The sequence below is a fragment of the Chelmon rostratus genome, chromosome 9, assembly GCF_017976325.1.
Source record: "Chelmon rostratus isolate fCheRos1 chromosome 9, fCheRos1.pri, whole genome shotgun sequence".
Lineage (NCBI taxonomy): Eukaryota > Metazoa > Chordata > Actinopteri > Chaetodontiformes > Chaetodontidae > Chelmon > Chelmon rostratus.
The window spans coordinates 18,837,045-18,855,222 of record NC_055666.1 but is presented as its reverse complement, the minus strand read 5'-3'; the positions used below and the strand labels follow the sequence as shown (position 1 = coordinate 18,855,222).

General features: G+C 40.0%; 1 protein-coding gene across 4 annotated transcripts; it reads right to left on the bottom strand.

Moving 5' to 3' along the window:
* Positions 1-119: 119 nt before the first annotated feature.
* On the bottom strand, positions 120-17,745 carry sept6 (septin 6). 4 transcript variants are annotated; one of them, XM_041943625.1, is made up of 11 exons: positions 17,670-17,745; positions 15,715-15,829; positions 13,573-13,768; positions 12,055-12,241; positions 10,322-10,483; positions 9,453-9,549; positions 7,926-8,094; positions 7,697-7,829; positions 7,381-7,571; positions 6,195-6,247; positions 2,026-4,385 (listed from the first exon to the last, which is right to left on the bottom strand). In XM_041943625.1, exons 1-10 carry the CDS (start codon positions 17,697-17,699, stop codon positions 6,244-6,246), a joined length of 1,284 nt encoding a protein of 427 aa, XP_041799559.1. In that variant the 5' UTR covers positions 17,700-17,745; the 3' UTR covers positions 2,026-4,385; positions 6,195-6,243. The 4 variants fall into 4 exon arrangements, with proteins under 4 accessions (XP_041799556.1, XP_041799559.1, XP_041799557.1 ...); XM_041943624.1 differs by lacking the exon at positions 6,195-6,247 and adding an exon at positions 5,806-5,853 and having other exon boundaries at positions 2,027-4,385; XM_041943622.1 differs by lacking the exons at positions 2,026-4,385; positions 6,195-6,247 and adding an exon at positions 120-2,014.
* Between the last annotated feature and the right edge of the window lie 433 nt (positions 17,746-18,178).

Genomic DNA, 18,178 nt, shown 5'->3' with positions numbered 1-18,178 from the left:
TAGAGCGCTGATTACAGGTCATATCAGCTTAAGAGTTTGTCGGCCCATAAAAAAACATTTAATTAAATAACAAAATTATTAGGGCTCACCAATAAAAGACAGAGGCTTAATGTGTTTGGATCATATTTTTTATTGAAAATGTACATCAATGGAATCAAACTAAAATAAAGATACTGAATAATTTGTAGTGTGGGAGAATTTTTGACTACATGAGGTGATGACTGATACTAGAAAAATGTATGGCATTTTCTGACACCAAAATGTTACTTTACACTCACGTCCAAAGATCATAGGTAATAAACAACAAGTCTCCACTTCAATACACAAAATATATCCTTATAAATTATATAAATGCATGAGTACTTTTTTAATACTCCTATCTGGGATTCAGTTCAACTCCACCTTATACTAATATTTGGCAAAAAGGGAGCTGAAATCATAGGACAGAGCAAATTTACATTAATAATGTGCACCATTTGAAGAAAACAGCAATGAAGTTGAAATAGACTGCAAAACTGAGTTAATAGGGGATAAAATCAAGCAGGTCAAAAGGTCAAAGATCACAGCGGTAATGAAACAAAAAGATGCATGCAAAACATAGAATAGGCTGGTGAATATTAAAGCACAACGTGTAATAATAAAAGGCCATTACATGTGACCTCCATGGTATTCAACAGTGACATGTAAACATGGGCACCATCAAATGAAGTGCTAGGTATAAAATATTGCTTTGGCTTTTGCATGATTATGACTCTAATTTAATTTTGCCGTTTTGATGCTCAGAGAAACTGGAAGCAGCAGATTTTCATTTCAAGCTGAACCAGATTGAAGAAAACAACATGACTACTCACTCTACTGTAATTCATGACACATTACACATAGTGCATTAAGTGCTTCTGTTCTTCATGAGTTTGTTTTTAATCAGCAAGCCTTGATGTTTCTGAAGTGTTTCATTCTTTTTCACTTTGTACTGAGAATCTTATTGAAAACATGAGTGCATAGTGCAGGTCACTGCTATTTTGTTTCAAGTAAAGATCGAATAATGATTTCACCTACGAGTCCGGAAATGTGTGAACCCCAACTGATGACTTCTATTAATGATGAGAGTCTCTCTATATACATTAAGACATAATAGCAGATTTAAACTGTGCCCGGCCCCCAACCTGCCTGGGTTTAGAGCTTCATTAGGTGGTCAGAAATACCATGCGAGTCCACATAAGGCCATGTTCAACAAAAGGAGATGCAATGGAGGAGGATAAAAAAGGTTCATACAGCGAGAAAAACAGGAAGAGGTAAAGGGTGCTTAGTTCTTGCTGAAGTTGCAATCCCCTCTTCAGGTGGTCAAGACAGATTAAAAGAAGCTAAAGGGACAAAGAGAAAGAAAGCCAGCAGTTAGAGAAGTGGCAAAGCAGAAACGCTCACAAAAACATCAGTCAAGCTTGAGATTTGGCAGTGCATCCAACACCAGGTAGGGAATAGATTTAGATTTGACTATCATATAGACAAAGTCAGGTGTAAAATCCCTGCCATCATAGTCTCAAACAGTACAGCAAGCATCAAATAATGATTATATTGTGCCCAGTGATGATGGTGCATGATTTTTAAACAGTAAATAAGTGAATGGAGTGTTTTAATTCCACATGATTGTCTTGAGAATGTGAATATTATCCAAATATGACAACACAGTTTACAAGTGAGAATGTAATCTCCATCACAGCTGAAGTGGAAAGGTGTTAGTCACAGCAAAAAAAAACAAAAAAACAACAAAACAGTACAAGTATAAATATAAGCAGAGGCAATAAAGCAAGAATTAGATAGCAGGTGGTGAGGTTAAAGCTGCAGTGAGACACAGGTAAACATTAATATTATAGCAAAGCAGGTAATGATTAAGACACCCTGAAGGATGGGGTCCACAAAGCCTCTGGTCACATTTGAGGTACTCAGTACCCACAAAGGCTGGTCCCTTAGCAAAGCTTGAGGGCTGAGGACCTACTCAGTGCAGAGCCAGGGATTGCTGCAAAGGAAAGTGAAACCACACAAACCAGTGAGCTGAGGATTGGGACGAGGGAACGGCTCTTCTCTCGATGTATTTTGAGCCTGGTATCATGTGGAATCAAAGAGTTTATTTGCAGCACAAAGAAACAAACAAACCTGAAGATTTTAAACAGATTGGATGAAGGTGCAAGAGGATTTTTTGGACTTTAAGATGTGAACTAAAGCTGTGAGAAAACTTCACACTGTCCTCTAGAAATACAGATGTGAGCGAAGGGGTCCTCATCATAGGAAAATGTATCTGCATCAACAGTCATTCACCATCCTGTAGACTTCCACAATACTATTTTTAATCAACTAACAGGCTTCATCATGCAAATCAAGGAAACCCACTTTCCCATTTGAGGTTATTAAATTTTCATCAAATCCCAATTTTACAGAAATATTGGTGATACACAATGATTATGGCCACAGTTGTAATATTTGGTGAAAAATTGGCCTTTATTTTCTTTTGATAGAATATTTCCTTTATGCGTAACACTGATACAAACAACTCTGGTCCCTGCAGGACAATGGACATCATGATGATTGACTTTCAAATGTGCCTTCATAATAAGTAAAATAAAAAGAAAGTTACAATTGCACTGACAACATTAATACATATTTTTAAAAAAAACAACATCACATTTGTGTATAAAAAAAGTGCAATTGTGAAAGCTAAGACAAGTATGCACATAACACATGACAATGAATGAGGTATGGGATAAGTGGCAAAGAGATTAGACTACTCATGCATCAGGCTAAAGTGAAACAGCGTCAGCAAAGGGACATAAATACCGAAACAAGTTCAATTCTTATTGACCCCTAACAGCTGGCTGAGGTAATAACTGATAGTTATATTCCTTGAGATTATCATGAAATCCTCTTTTTGGTACTATTTACTATATGTAGTTGTCATGTATTTACACTTTGTAAATCTCTCTCTGTAATACATAGTCTTCATTGTTAGTGGCAGAGTCCGCCATTCCTGAGGTGGGTTTCACACGTATAAGGGATAAGCAGGAAATGATGCATGCATGTAATCCAGCGCTACTGTAATTTTATCTCACTGGTATCAGTTTCACTGTTTACAGTTCACTCTCCCACAGCTGTATCACAGCTATATGAAGTTATTGCTACATTTATTTCTTACTGCTGCTTCACATTAAAAGTGTTCAACTGGCGAAACACGGGGTGGCTGTTATTTTGAAGCAGTCATAGGAAACACAATATAGCGATTACTGTAATTACCACTAAAAGCGACTGCTGATCAAAACTGCAACTTTTTTTTGACATCAGTGTTGAACACTGCAGCGAGCAGCATGAGTTCAGATTGGGATCGCTCATGATGGAAATAGACCAATGGGAGTTTGTTTGGCTTGGCTGAAAACAGATGCACAAGTTGCTCTTTTATTGTATTTCTGACAAAGTAGGAGCTCAACAAGTGTCCCGAGTGTGTCCAAACCAACCATGACTGAAATCTTGAGACTTATAACTTTAAACTGATAACAAACTCGACCAAGCCAGCGACTAATTATTAACAAGTATGCACGCAACTGCTTGCAATCTCAATGTAAGTAGTTATTTCAGACTGAAACTGAGAACCATGAAGCTGATTGCAGCCCTTTAAAGGTCCAGTGTGTAAGATTTAGGCACTCTATTGACAGAATATAGCAGAAATATAATATCTGTGGGTATATTTTCATTTGTGTACAATCAGGTGAAAATAAGAACCATTGCATTGTTGTTAGTAGAGAATGAACTCTATATCTACAGTAGGCCAGAACAGAAACCAAACACTGGCTCTAGAGAGCGCCTTTTGCATGAGGGGAGGGTAAGGCGTGGGGGGATTCAGTTGCTTGTAATATGCAAACTCACCCCTAGATACCCTTAAATCCTACACATGGGACCTTTAATCTGAAGAAGGATCAGTTATATACATTATCTTAACGTCCTCAATTGTCTTCTCTGTAATCTACTGCAGATCTTTAACCACGCTAACGTATTCAGGTCCCACCGTCTGACGCATGTTTCACTTTATGCTTCAATACATTTCTGCCCATCACAACAGTAGTCATGTATGTTAATATTAAAAAAGCTCACTCCATCATGCAAAGAATCACTATATATAAAACAAATAAGGAATGCATTTTTTTGGTAAATTTGTTTTAAAAGACAAGCTGAATAACTGCTTGTACAGACTGTATAATAGAGGGGGGGGGGGGGGGGGGGGGGGGGTTGAATTATGGGGTGAGGGTGAGGGTGGGGAAGGGGTACTGTAAAGGATGATGGGGCGGAAACTCATTCACAGCAGGATGGCCACAAGGGAGCACTTTTTCTACAGGAATCCTAAGCTGGAAATGAGAGAGAAGGGCTGTTATTTCTTTCTTTCTAGAACATCAGAACACACACACACACATACACACGTCACATCAACATGAGTGACTACATGGCATTTAAAGGAGATCATGCTCTCAAGGCAACTCAAAAAGTTCAAGCAAATGTGTCTGATTGTTATCCTTGTTGCTCAGTATATTCATTGTCAAACAGCAGCTTGTTGTCATCTACTTAATAGTCCTGAGCTGTTGAGGAGTTTACAGACTGCGAGACAGATGTCTTCGTTCACTTCTACCCTCCCCAGCGGTGGAGTCTTAACAACATCTCTCTCTGTGGATTTGGCTTTTGTATCCCATCCAGAGGGAGGGGAGGCAGAAGGGGTCGTCATATGGCTGTGAGATCAACAAAACATGTAATCTCTATGAACAGAGATGGGCCCTGAGGCTGTTTGCTGGTCTGGTCTGGCCTGACCTGTTAGTCTCAGTTCAGCCATGAATGGCTCTTTGTGCTATTGCAGAGCCATGTGGGGAAGGACTTGGGAGAGTCACAATAAAGGAGACTGTTGTGGATTTAGGGAGGCAGATGGGCCCGTACATCAAATGGGTGTGTGGGGATCTAATAAACTGGTTGATTTAGTCGCTGGCACAAGGACGGTAAACACTGCCTGCCCAAGGATATGACCAACGCAGATGTTACCAATGATATACTGTTGGCCTGCGACACTCTAATATGTCAATTTCTGTATCACACTCAAGTAACTTTAAGGAGCAAATTCAATGCATTTGAATTTAGATAACAGTCTTAACAGCTTTCAAAAGATTCATTTGATTCATTTAAATTCTAATGTGGAGATGCAAAAAGGTAGTTGTGTGCATTACTACATTTAGATCATTGACTGTATATAAAGATGGATGATGTCTCCCCACTTCTTCCCACTGTACAAAAATGAAGCCAAAATATCCCGCTCACAGGCACTGCCGACTTCATTTGGAGCCAGAGTCTGCAAAGTAGTCACTGGGGTGTGGAGCCACTGTATCGAGGCCCCACCTACATACTTTTTATAGCATCAAAAAACTGATTAAAACTTATCAGAAAAATTAAAACATGAGCAACTATCAGCCTGATAAGAACTACCTAAAATTACAGAAACAATCTAGTGTACTTTGGTTTTTTAGTTTGGCCCATCTGCTGACACAGAGGGGGCGGGGTTTATGACATGTACTGCAGCCAGCCACCAGGGGACAATGGGAGATGTTTTTGGCCTCAGTTTTAATTCTATTCCAAATTCTAGGTTGGATAATGATTTATTCCTAACTTGTACGTAACAATAGTTCTTTATTCATGTACATGCAAATTAATGTGTCTGTGTATCCAATCAATGATACCTCCTTTCTATTTTCATTTTGTTGGTGGTGTAACTCAGAAAGGGAGTCTTACCAGAAAAAGGTGCCTCATGCAGCATGCAGCAAGTGTGGGAGGAGTTAACTGGAAAACATTATGGATGCAACATAGTTGACACATGCACTCACAGGACAGATTCACATCTACGCAACAAGCAGTAATCAGTAACTGTGTCTTCTGGGACCTGAAGAAAACACTAACTTAATCCCAAAAGTTAAATACATTTAAATACATCATTATCATCCTTGTTAACACTTGAAGTGCAAGACCTCTCTAGTCGGTTTTAATCAGTGACCCACGGACAAAGCTAAAGTGGCAAAGCTGCCCCCATTCGGAAGAGAAATTTTCCAGGCAGAGCTCAGAAATAGGAGAAAGTGGCTGTGAAGAAAAGAAATTAACGGGGAAGAAAATAAAGCAACAAGAACCTTCTCAGTGCAAGTGTCTTCTTCCTTTTCTAACAGGCACGGCATCACATCAGCTTCAACACAAAACCAGGAGTTGATTATCAACATGAAGGGACCAACAATGTCAACAGCACACTACCACCATACTTCAACACATCTGGCTTCAAACACTGCCTTGAAGCATGAAACATGTTGTGGACAACAGTCTCATACGCTTCTTGATTTAATGAAACTCTTGATATAGACTGTTGGAGGGAACAAGAGAATGTCAGTTATATCAACAAAAAACAAATCTGGAAATTTGAGGAGTTCACACTGTAGATTCATTAAAACCAGATGAGCACGACCACTATGAAAATGCTTTTCAAGTCAATGAAACTGTCCATTAATTGTTACCAGAGTTGCAATTAAGTTATTTACGCAAATCTCTATTTAATTACATATGCTTGAGCCAAGCAGCCTGATGATTTCTGAAAGTAATTCAATCATCAAACTGTGCTGAGAGTTGGCGACTTCTCAACTATTTAAAATGAGGACAGCTCGTCCGCCCTCTCTGCTCCTCCTATTTTTCCATATTGGTGATAAATTATGAATTATGGTCAGCTCACAACACATTCTGTTATTATATGGAGGGCGAACCGGAGCATTCATCTGCCTCTCAGATATAACAAGCAGAGTGAGAGTCTGAGAAAGTTCTTCAGCTTCAGCTTCAGCCTGTATCTACTGTATTCATTCAATTATACAAATATCTGGTAGATTATTAATGAGTGGTGACAGGGAAACTGCTAAGGCTTGATGATGTTAGTGAGACAGATCATAATTAAATTCTATCAGCAGCACATGTGCACAAAGTAGAATGACTGCTCAAGGAGTGTGCATTTTTGTGAGGATACTGCTACATATTTTAGTTTAATGCACAACAAAAGGACCCCAAAGGTTTTACTCCAAACAACCTCTCACATGGTGGCAATGGCATTCATGTACTGATGTGTAACATAAATCTTGGCAAATCTCGGAACATGACCCATAAAATAATTTGGAAAATTATCGTCATCCTGAATGGTCAATGTCATAACATGCGGTCTTGTTCCTCCAGGTTCATAGCATCCAGACTTTTCCAGTCCTTATAAAACTGGAGGTGGTCCCTTGCACCTAAATTGTAAGGACAGATGTAAGGAAGGCACAGGAGCAAGAGAACAATACTTACTTTTTCCTCTCTTTGTCCCTCTTGAGTGTGGTGGAGCCCCCTGCCTGCTGGGCTTGGTTCTGCAAGAGCTCTGCAGCAGTCTTTTTCTGTTTGAACATATTGAGCTCGTCATCCAGGGACTTCTTCTTCTCCTCCAGTTTCTTTTTCTCGTCCTGGTGGAGCTTCTTCAAACGGTCAAACTTCTCGTGAAGCTGTGTGGTGTTGACACAAGAAACATTGCTTGGTGTTATATAAGACAGGAGCAGAAAGTTCCTCAAAGATTAGTGATGCACAAAATATTTCAGGATGGGGTAGGATCCAAGTTTAATGATGGTACCTCTTTCTCTGCTTCTTTGAGCTCAGCCTCCTTCTCTTTGACTCTTTGGACGAACATTTGTCTCATTTCTTCTTCTTTCTTCTGCAGCTCACCCATGAACTCGTTCCTCTTAGCTTCATATGTCTCCTGAAGACTGACAAAGGAAAAAGGAGAAAGGGGATAAAAATGAATAGCGGAAACATTATACCGGACTATACGCTGTGCAACACAGCAGATGCAGATGCACTACCTGAAGGGCTTGCTGTCAGGGTCTGTGTCCTTAAAGCCCATCTCCTCCAGTTTGCAGCGGCGGTACAGCTCATAATGGCGTGTGTGAGTCTGCTCTCGCAGGTCCTCCATGTTCACTCTGATCAGCATTTCTCGCAGTTTGACGAAGTCACAGTGATTCTCATTTTCCACTGTGAGAGACGCACCATAGTGACACGTGAATGTTTTCCTCAACACAACAGATGGCATTCTGGTCATTCTGGATAATGCATATTACAACAAGTGCACAATAGCAGAAACAGATAACATTTGCATCATTTAACATTTATATTAATTTGCGGCAAACAAATGAATGTATTACAGCTTCAGAGAGTATTTCACAGACTCAGTCCTACCAGCAGCACAAGTTCAAAACAGAATAGTGTTCATGTACTGTGGTTTATCTATTGATTTTGTTACTGGACTGAGCTAAGCACCACATTCCAACAGACCATGTGACATCATGTGAGTACACATGCTGTGTGGTAAACAGACCCAATGTCAGGTAAAGCCTCCGGCCAGAAATTTTATCCAGTGCAGTCCATGAGCATTAGGACAGTGATATGTTTTTCATTGCTTTGGCTGTAATCCAGCACATTGAATTTCAAGTGAAACAAAGACTGAGGTTGAAGTGCTGACTTTCAGCTTCAGGGATGTTTGAGGGTGTTCATATCCATGTTGGGTAAACGGTGTAGAAATCGTAGCCCTATTTATCCTGAGGGCTTGTGTAGAAAAAGGGCTACAATTTCTACACAGATCACTGGATGTTGATGTAAACAGCCTAAAATTAATGCTAAAGCAAGTGACAGCCAGCTGCAGAGGCAACAATACATTTTAAATATAATTTGCCGAAGTCCAAAACTAGAACAGTAAATTCATACATATTCACTCATAAAATTAATCTGCACATACTTTGATAATCACTTAATCGTTGATGTTATTATCAAGCAAAAAGGACAACCATTCTATGGTTCTAGCTTCACCTTTTGATCCCCTTTATATCATTATGAACTGAATATCTCTGGGTTGTGTACGGTTGGTCAGACAACACGAGACATGTGAAGATATCACCTTGAGCTCTGGGAATATTGATGACCAAAACCTTTTTGATCTTTTAAAGAAAATGATCGGCAGGTTAAACAATAATGAAAATACTGAATTGTAGTTCTCAACAAAACCAACCCAAAGCTGTCCACACTCTAATGGATTGCACAGCATTTAAGCTGAACAGGCCTAGTCCTAACAAACCACCCACCCACTCAATAACAGATCAACTTGGTCAGGAATATACATATATGAATCTGTAAGAGCAAAGAGCTTCTGCTGCTATAACACACAGTATAATGGCAGCGAGGCTGCTGCAGCTAAATGAGGTTATATAACCAGCCATCAGCTAGTTTGCAGCAGCTGTTGGAGCCGAGGAGGAATATGAGGGGAGGGAGTAGCAGCAGAAGCTCTGACAAGAGGGAGCACGCTCTCATTTCCTGTGCAGGATATGACCTAGGCTTACCCTGCACCGTCCCCCAGGGGTACTGCCGTGCCTTCACCATCTTGTTCCCAATCTTCACTTCCTCTGTGCTCCCCACCACAGCAAACGGCAAATGGCTCTGTGGAGCAGAGGGAAAAGCAATGTTGGTATACAGCCAAACACACCTAAGAGCTCAGCAGATTCTCCTCAAATTCCCCACAAACCACCATGTATCACATTTCATTACTTAAAAATCCATGAGTATTACTGCAACTGTTTCATTCATACACAAGGTATGAGGGCAAAACCTACACAAAGCTAAGGATGCTTCCTATTAACATCATAAACACTGAGATAAAAACTGTTATTTTTATTTACGTAATCTGACCATTAAGAACCGATTTTCACAGACGGCGAGAAACAGCAATGACAGAAGGATGTATGATCTTTCATCAAAACAGTCGGGGTCAGACTGTACAACAACAGCCGAGAGGCAACGGTCTAACACAATCAGTCAGGGAGAGTTAAGGCATTTCCATAGATCAGACCTCATAACAGCTAAGTGAGCCTTGGCTCATCTGTCAGTGAACGCAGGCTCTTTCCCACACTGCAGGCTTCCTGCAGAGAGAGCTGCCTGATTGTGCTGCTCTGAACACACTCCTCCCTGCATGGGGCAGCTTCCTGACAGCCTGAGCAGACACAGACGACGCCTGTCCTGATTCTACATCACATGTTGTTTATGCCGGCAACGCATCACAGAATTTGTGTTAAAACTCACACACAAGAAATGTGTGATGTTAAGATGAGAAATGAGGATTCTGTCTGACCAACATGACTTCAAACATCATTTCTAGCAATGGATTGTGTGCAAAATTATGTGATGTAGATAGAGAAGTAGTTGTGAGCCTTACGTTCATGGTGGAGTTGATCTCTGCCACAGACTCGTCATCAGTGGGGAACTGGTAGATCTGCACTCCGTTGCTGACCAGCTCACTGGTGATTTTGATTTTGAACTTGGCCAGCTCGCTCTTGGAGATGGCGTCTGACTTGGCAATGATTGGAATAATATTGACCTGCAGTTGCAAAATGAGAAATGACACAATGACAAAGTGCAGACTATGCTTTCTGATATGCAGCTAAATATAGAGTGACTTCTAGCTTGTCTGTGAGTGGCAACTTTTTCTCAACACCATTTGTGTAGTCCAATTTTGGAAAAGAGTTGAGGTATTTTTAAAAAACGACCAAAAGCTTAAACACATCAAAAATCAAACAATTTTGGCAGTAGCTCCAACTGAACGACATTCAGGTTTAGTAATGGAATAAAATACACCTCCATCCATTATCTATACACCGCTGAATCCATAAAATACACCTATAGGTATTTTTTTTATACCCCTTCCAGTCACTGGCTGCCCAGGATTGTAGTAGTAATTTAAAATGTAATTTGATGAGGGAAGGGTGCTGAATATCCTGTGCTCTCTTCATCATTTTAATCCATCACAGTACCTCTCTCTAGGTCCTGCATCTCCGCAAATCAGGTCTTTGCCAGTTGCGGACAAGGAAACATTCTCAAGCACAGAGATATAAATAGTATAAGCAGAAAACAGAGCAGCAGGCTTCTATCTCCTGCTACAGATCACCTTAAAGTCAAACTCAACTGATTTCAACAACATTTACATTATCCAAACAGGAAAAGGAACACAGAACCATAGGAAGGAGGGGAAAACAGGCAGGGTCATTCTCATACATACAAGGTGATGAAAAACGACACTTTCACTCCCACACAGCTATTTTCTACATGCCCTGTCGCCCACACAATCCCAAATTATTTTCTAACCCACTGGGGGCCCCTTTAACTAACAGCAAGGCATGCACAGGGTCATGTGAACAAAAACACTTTGGTCTGGTAAGGATGCAGCGTCTTGCTCAAAGACACTTCAGCAGAGTACTGTCTGAATGCCCTCTCTTGGTGACTGTGTATACAGAGGATGCTCTGCTCTGGATGTTGCTGTTGCAAGCGCTTGCCAGAGGGCTCAGCTGCTCTGGCAAACAGTGAGCCGACTCTTTTTACAAAAGCAAGGAGGTTCATGCAAATTAGCTACCGTGGAGAGGACCTCACAGTAAAAAAGGAGGCAGCGGTCACTGAGCTGACTGCATTTCACAGCTGACCTACACCGATGCAGTAACCAGACCGGAGACAATTTAAATGCAGATAGATGACCTGGAAAAAGGTTTATGACCCATGACTAGTGGAAATAGATCAAATGCTGCAAACAGCAACACAGCACCAGGGGATTTACCTAAAGTATATCTATGACGTGCTACAGTAACTCCATCAGTGTTCGTAGGCATTATGTAACAGTTATTCTTTAGCATCATTCTGCTGCAGGGCAACTCTCCTTCTCAACGTACACTAAAAATAAAAATACAGACACCGTGGCAATTACATTTGCGAATAACTGTATGATGATTTTATATTACATGAGTCACAACTAAATCTTAAAACAGCAGCTGGAAATGATCTGAAACTGACGAGAAAACTCACAGAACTGAAAGCTAGTCTAAATTATCACCCGGCTCATAAAATCAGCTACGTCTAATGGAAACTTTGAGACAGACAAATGGTTTATTGAAGGAAACTCACCTTGCTATCAAGTTTCTTCATGGTCACCAAGTCAAGGGATTTGAGCGAGTGTCCTGTGGGAGCAATGAAGTACAGGCATGCATGGATGCGGGTGTCGTGGTAACTGTGTAGCGTGCGCTTGATTTTCAGCTCCTCCTGTAGATATGCTTCAAACTGGGCGTCAATGAACTCCACAATAGACTTGTAGCTGTCAGAAAAGGGAGAAACATGGAAGAAATAATTTCTGATATATTCTTTATTAGAACATTTTTTAGATATCTTATAGATACACTGTGCCCTTTAAAGGTTCCTACTGACATATGTCAGAAATGCAGACTTCTTTTGCCCAAATTTGAATATGGAGGAAACAGATAAAGTATTCTTTGACACTTGTGGTCTAATCTGTTATGCACCTTTCAGTTGTTCAATAAAGCATGAAGGCAATACCCATCAACTCGTAAATTTGGAAAATATAATGAAACAACATCCTTTTTACTGGGTATTTGTGTTCAGCTGGTTATCACCAATAAAGACTCAATATAAACCACTAAAAAAGCTGATGCATGGTGTAAAACTTGAGAGCCAGGCAATAATAATTTACTTTAAAAGGATGTGTTGTTACTAATAATATTAATTATTAGCATGCGATATTGTTGCCAATTGTCCTTCATGTGTTGAACTAAAATACCACAACTCTGTAAGCTCAGATAATGTAGAACCTTCACCTGGTATTTATACTTTGTCAGTCTTTTGAGAGCTATGATGGTAATGTTCATGTCAATAAATGACAAGCATGCTGAATAGATTTTCAAAATTGTCATTAATTTTGCATCAATAGAACACTGCAATAATCATCTTTAACATTAACTGCAAACCTGTAAGTGACATAGAGCTATAGAAATTGGACATAAGAAAACTATGTTTGACCCCATGTGTTGAGGACTACAGAAAGCTTCAAAGGCATCCATCCTTCCCAGCACACCCGCAAACACAGAGGCACACACAGCTTGTGCACATACTGTAGGATATTCTGGTGCAGTTCACATGACCATCAGCATGTACTTGTGTAAAATGAAGTAAATCCGTGCTATATCCTCTGTAGCAATTACATTGTACATGGCGAACTTGGTCACAATATCTTATGTTTGATGAAATGCTTCCAGGCAGTGGTCTACAGAGACTAAAGTCTTGTTTAACACCAGAAAAGGCCTCAGTGCTGTGCCAGAAAAGAAAGCATCTGTGTGTGATTTCTGTTTTTAAAAGGTGATACTATGAAACTACTTGAGAATGAGACTTGATTCCACATCCTAAGGGTACATTTGCAGGAGCAGGACAATGAAACCTGAGCACCAAAAAGGCTCAGAGATCTTACAGAGTCACTGTATGCCAGGAATGTTGTGTTTACAGTCAAGTGAGGACTTCTGCTATTGCTCACAAAGGCAGAGCCTGGCAATGATAAAAAATAAAAATAAATGTATAAAAGAGACCAGTTTGCTGAGGTCAGACCGTTCCACCCTCTCAAAGATGTGACTGCATTACCTGTCTTCTTTGTTGATCTGGTCTCCGAAGCCCACGGTGTTGACAACAGTAAGTTTGAGGCGCACGTTACTCTCCTGGAGTTCATAGGTGTTGGACTTGAGTGTGACTCCGGGCTGGTTGTGCTGGGTGGGCTCACCCTCAAACTTGGTGTTGAACAACGTGTCCATAAGGGTGGACTTCCCCAGACCCGTCTCGCCTGACAACACAGAGAAAATGCATCATGTCACTTGGCTTCTACAATTCTTGACCTTGTGCTCAGCCAGCTGATGCTTTTTTGATTAGATCATTTAAATCAGCGAAGCACTAAATTGTCCTCAGAAATTCAGTTATGTTTTCTTTTGTTTTATTTTGTCAGCTTCTGTTATTGACCACATACTTAATAGAATGAAAGAAGACAGCCTAAACGATGTCGAATAAACTGAGACTAGATTAAAAATTTTGAAAATGCAAACAAAATATATCATTTTCAAATGCTTGCAGCCACAAAAGCAGCAGAAGTAACTGTGTATTTGCTGATGTATTCTGACATCCATTTACTGTTAGAGGCTGTCAGATGACTCAGATACAGAGCTCCCTCTGTAAGATATTCTATTTTTATTCGTCACAGCCTGACCTACAGTCTAAGCAAGCTAGCCCATTTTTGTTGGATATCTCTGTTCCAAATTTCCAGCCTTTCCATCAGAATCCAAAGTAACTGATGCATAGAGGGTCCTATTGCCTGTCTCTGAGCTCTGTTTAAGTCACTATAGAGAAGTCTCTAATGCTGAAGGCAATTTGGCATCTTGTTTGTAGAAACTGAGTGCCAAACTGGAGATCAAACCTGCTGAAATTAAAACTAATTAAAAACCCTGTGCAGAAATGTCAGTCATCTTTTAGTCCAATGGAACCATTCATCACCACATTACGGATACCCCCTTTGGAATTTTAGACCACAACAAAATTATAATTAAAGATCACATGCTGTTGCCTCAAGTAATGCTTGTACTGCTAAGAAATGCTGGACTGGCAAGTCACACAACAGCTTTTACAGTGTGCAACAAAAGCTGTTGTTCCTCTCTTGTATTAACTTTGCTTCCAGTTTCTTGAATGGATTGTACTGTTTGTCTAGAGTGCCTACAAAGTATGGGTGTAATAGCACCAGTATAAAGTTAACTTAGGAAAAACACTTTCCACTCATATACAAATATAAATGGACTCCACAAAATAACAGGGAAGTTTTCAGCTAGGAGGCCAGGGCCACAAACCATGCCATTAAAAAGGCCACCAAGCATCATTAAAATCTATAAATATATATATACAGATTGTAGTGACATAGGTAGACCTCGGAATAGCAACATAGCACAAAAATGGATAGTACAGAAGGTCTTAAGTGTAATAGAAATCAACTTTTGCAACTGTACTCTAACATATCAATGACATATTGAAAACTGGAGAAACTGATGTAGCATCACCATCAGATATTTGATCTACAAAACATCAGAAATCTAAAAATCAGAGACTTAAAGTGTGTGCATATTAGTATGCGCAACACATTTGTGTGTGCGATACTTTCCACTCTGTGTTTACTAAAAATGTAATTAAACTGTTATTATGTAATAGTAAAAAACAAACAAAAGGCAGAGGAAACATTGCCAACCAATTGGTTACACATTTCCATTGCTGTCAGTGAATTTCATGAGCCCCTGACACAAGATCATTCCCAATAGCAACAAACTGTGTGACTGTGTGAAGCAGGCAGTCATGCAATGTAGCCAAAAACCCAACATCTGAACTTCTAGCCAGCACTCATTGATACAAATCTATAACAAAACAGCACCACACACTATAGTCTTACAAGTGACCATAAAGTTGAATCAACACCTTTCTAAAATAGCCTCAAAACAAACTGCACTTGCCCTCCCCCATAAAGCTCAAGTTTATTGCAGGACTGTTGGATCAGATTTCACTAGTTTTAGCTGGGTGCACCTGATAAACTGGCATCTGAATGTAAGTGAATAATTGCAGCACATTATGAAGCTCAAGATACTTGTTTTGTCAATATACAATCAAATAACCACCTGCTGTCATTTTTGGATTTCCAAACTGTGCTGACTGGCTCAAAAGAATCTAAGCAATGAAAAAATTCATGCATGACACACTCACCAACACACAGGATGTTAAAGCAGAATCCGTGGTTCACAGACTTGTTGACAAGCTGATCTGGCATGCTGTCAAAGCCGACATGGCCTGCCAGAGGGACAGCACGAGCACCTTCACCCTAAATACAAATGAAATCAGCAAAAAACATCAGGTGCATACCTATCAATCAATCAATCACTGACCATGTTATGCATTGTTAAGCCTTATTAGGGCTTTCATGGCTGTAAACATTGAAACAGGATTCTCTCTAACATGCTATAATCAACATCTACATTTTAGTAAGTGATGTCCTGTGGAGAAATAACATGATATTACTAAACTTTCCACCATATTTGATTCATGAGACTAACTTCAGGTGCAATATAGCTCACTTCCTGTTTCCTGAGCTGTAACTTTCTTCCCACAGACAAGACAATTGTAAACCACAATGTACATATATGGAAAGGTATCGTTCATGTCAAGATAACTGTTAAAAACAAGAGGGAGCTTTGACAATAAATACACACTAAAAGTTGATTGTTGTGACATTACAAAAATGACAAAATAAGAGTCCATTTAATATGGTATATATAGTATTATATGCTGTGTGTTTCTGTTATGTCACTTTGACTTGAACCTTTATTTTGGCTGGTTGTATTTCCATTCACACAACTGTTACACTGTTTATCCATGAGCTATCCCTGGACCACACTGACACAAAACAGTAAAGTGTAAAAGCACTGTTGTTACATGTGTGTGGGGGCGTGTGGCTGCAGCTGAGCATCTCTATCTCTGTGAATCTCGATTCTGCCGCCTACGTCTACATTACGAGGTGCAGAAAAGCAAAGAATTTAGATTATATGGCAAAGCAAGAGCTCTAAACCAGCTAAACCTCAGCTAACCAGCCATTATGTGGCTTAACATAACACAATGTTGCTTTCCAATGTGGCGTAGGCTTTGAGAGGAAAACATTCCATTTGAGGGTCAATTTAAAATAACTGGACATGGTGATGGTACTGGACAGTTGTGGATTATTTGGATAGTTGAAATAGGGTTTAAACAGCTGAGGGAGTATTTGTAAAACTGAGGGTAATGTGGCTGGACAAACAGCCTTTCCTCTTCAGATGCAAGTGCAACATTCCTGAAACCATGCCTTCTTTTCAAGACAGTCACAGCCAAGTTACACAGCGGGTTTTCATTCATTGAGCCGCAAAGGGATATCAAACTGCAAAACCTTGCTATTCTGAGCACTCTCCATGGGTGTAGTGGCTTCCTTTCCCCCTCGAAAGAAAAACCAGGCAAACTTTACACCCGCTTTTCAAATTGCAGGCCTAAATGTCTATAAACAGCAAGAATCGGCTTTGTCCATATTTGCTATGTAAATCAGACAACGCCCGACTGAAAGTTAACGGGACTTGCATGAAACAACATAACGGAAATGAACACCGTAGCTGTGCTGAAATGGGGGCGTTCAGAATGAATGGCCTACCGATGGCTCTCTAATAGGTTATGGTTTTAACGTGAGTTAACAAAGACTACGGCACGGTATTTAAATTATTTCAAAGCACCGTATCGTTTGAAAGGCATTTTTAGCTAACGGCACAGGAAATCTGCAGGCGTTAGCTTACGAAAATGAACACCGGAATGAAAAGATATTAACTGAAGCTACGACTGAGCAGCCGTGGGCCTTACTTTAAAATAGGAAATTCTAAATGATTTAGATATGCATACCCAAATTTCTAATAGCTTACAGCAAATATAAGTCATATTGTTTAGCGACATTTCACTGAATTTTGGATGGAATAACGTATAACCACGGAAAACGGATGGTGACTGCCTAGCTAGCCTAAATCTATTTCAAATTACATTCTCTTATGTAACGCCTGAAACGTATTTTTGACATTTCCGAGACTAGAAAACACATTCCAAGAGCCATGCTAGCACTGACAATGGCATCATGAGTAAAATGGACTACTCACCGCTTGCCTCGCTATCTCAGTTGACGCCATGGTAGTAGCTGTTAGCTGGAGGAAGAAACCTCTGCTGCTCTCTGTGTTTAGCAAAGGGGGCTGAGCCGTTGAAGTTACGCCGAAAGATGGCCTAGTAGGAATGTACCACTATTCAACGGGCTAGTATAGGTACGATACTGTGATAGCCTTGCTCACACTGAGTATTTTTCACTAGGTTTAGTTACTTTTGAACACCGAATACATCCCGCCTCATGTTTTGAATTTTCTTGCCCAACAATTGTGATTAAAAATGAGCACCAGCAACTGAGATCCCCCACAGGATGCCTTCATGGTTTCGTCCGGTGCGAAATGAAGGGAACCGCAGTCAATGAACGTTACAAACAAACGGAAATACTTTATATAAAGGCGACATATAACTGATGTCTTGATATGATTTCAAAATATTAAGTGTACTCATAAACACACATAAGAGGAGAGAAGTATGGCTGACTATGGTAGCTAACTGTTGTATCTCTAAA

Bases quoted from the DNA above. Each gene is read 5' to 3' on its own strand.
- sept6 (XM_041943622.1), bottom strand. From the start codon at position 17,699: ATGGCGTCAACTGAGATAGCGAGGCAAGCG. The intron at 12,242-13,572 runs GTAATGCAGTCA...CTTTTCTGACAG, and splicing joins CAGATCAACAAAGAAGACAG to CTACAAGTCTATTGTGGAGT. The intron at 7,830-7,925 runs GTAGTGCATCTG...TTCCTTTGTCAG, and splicing joins CCTGACAGCAAGCCCTTCAG to TCTTCAGGAGACATATGAAG.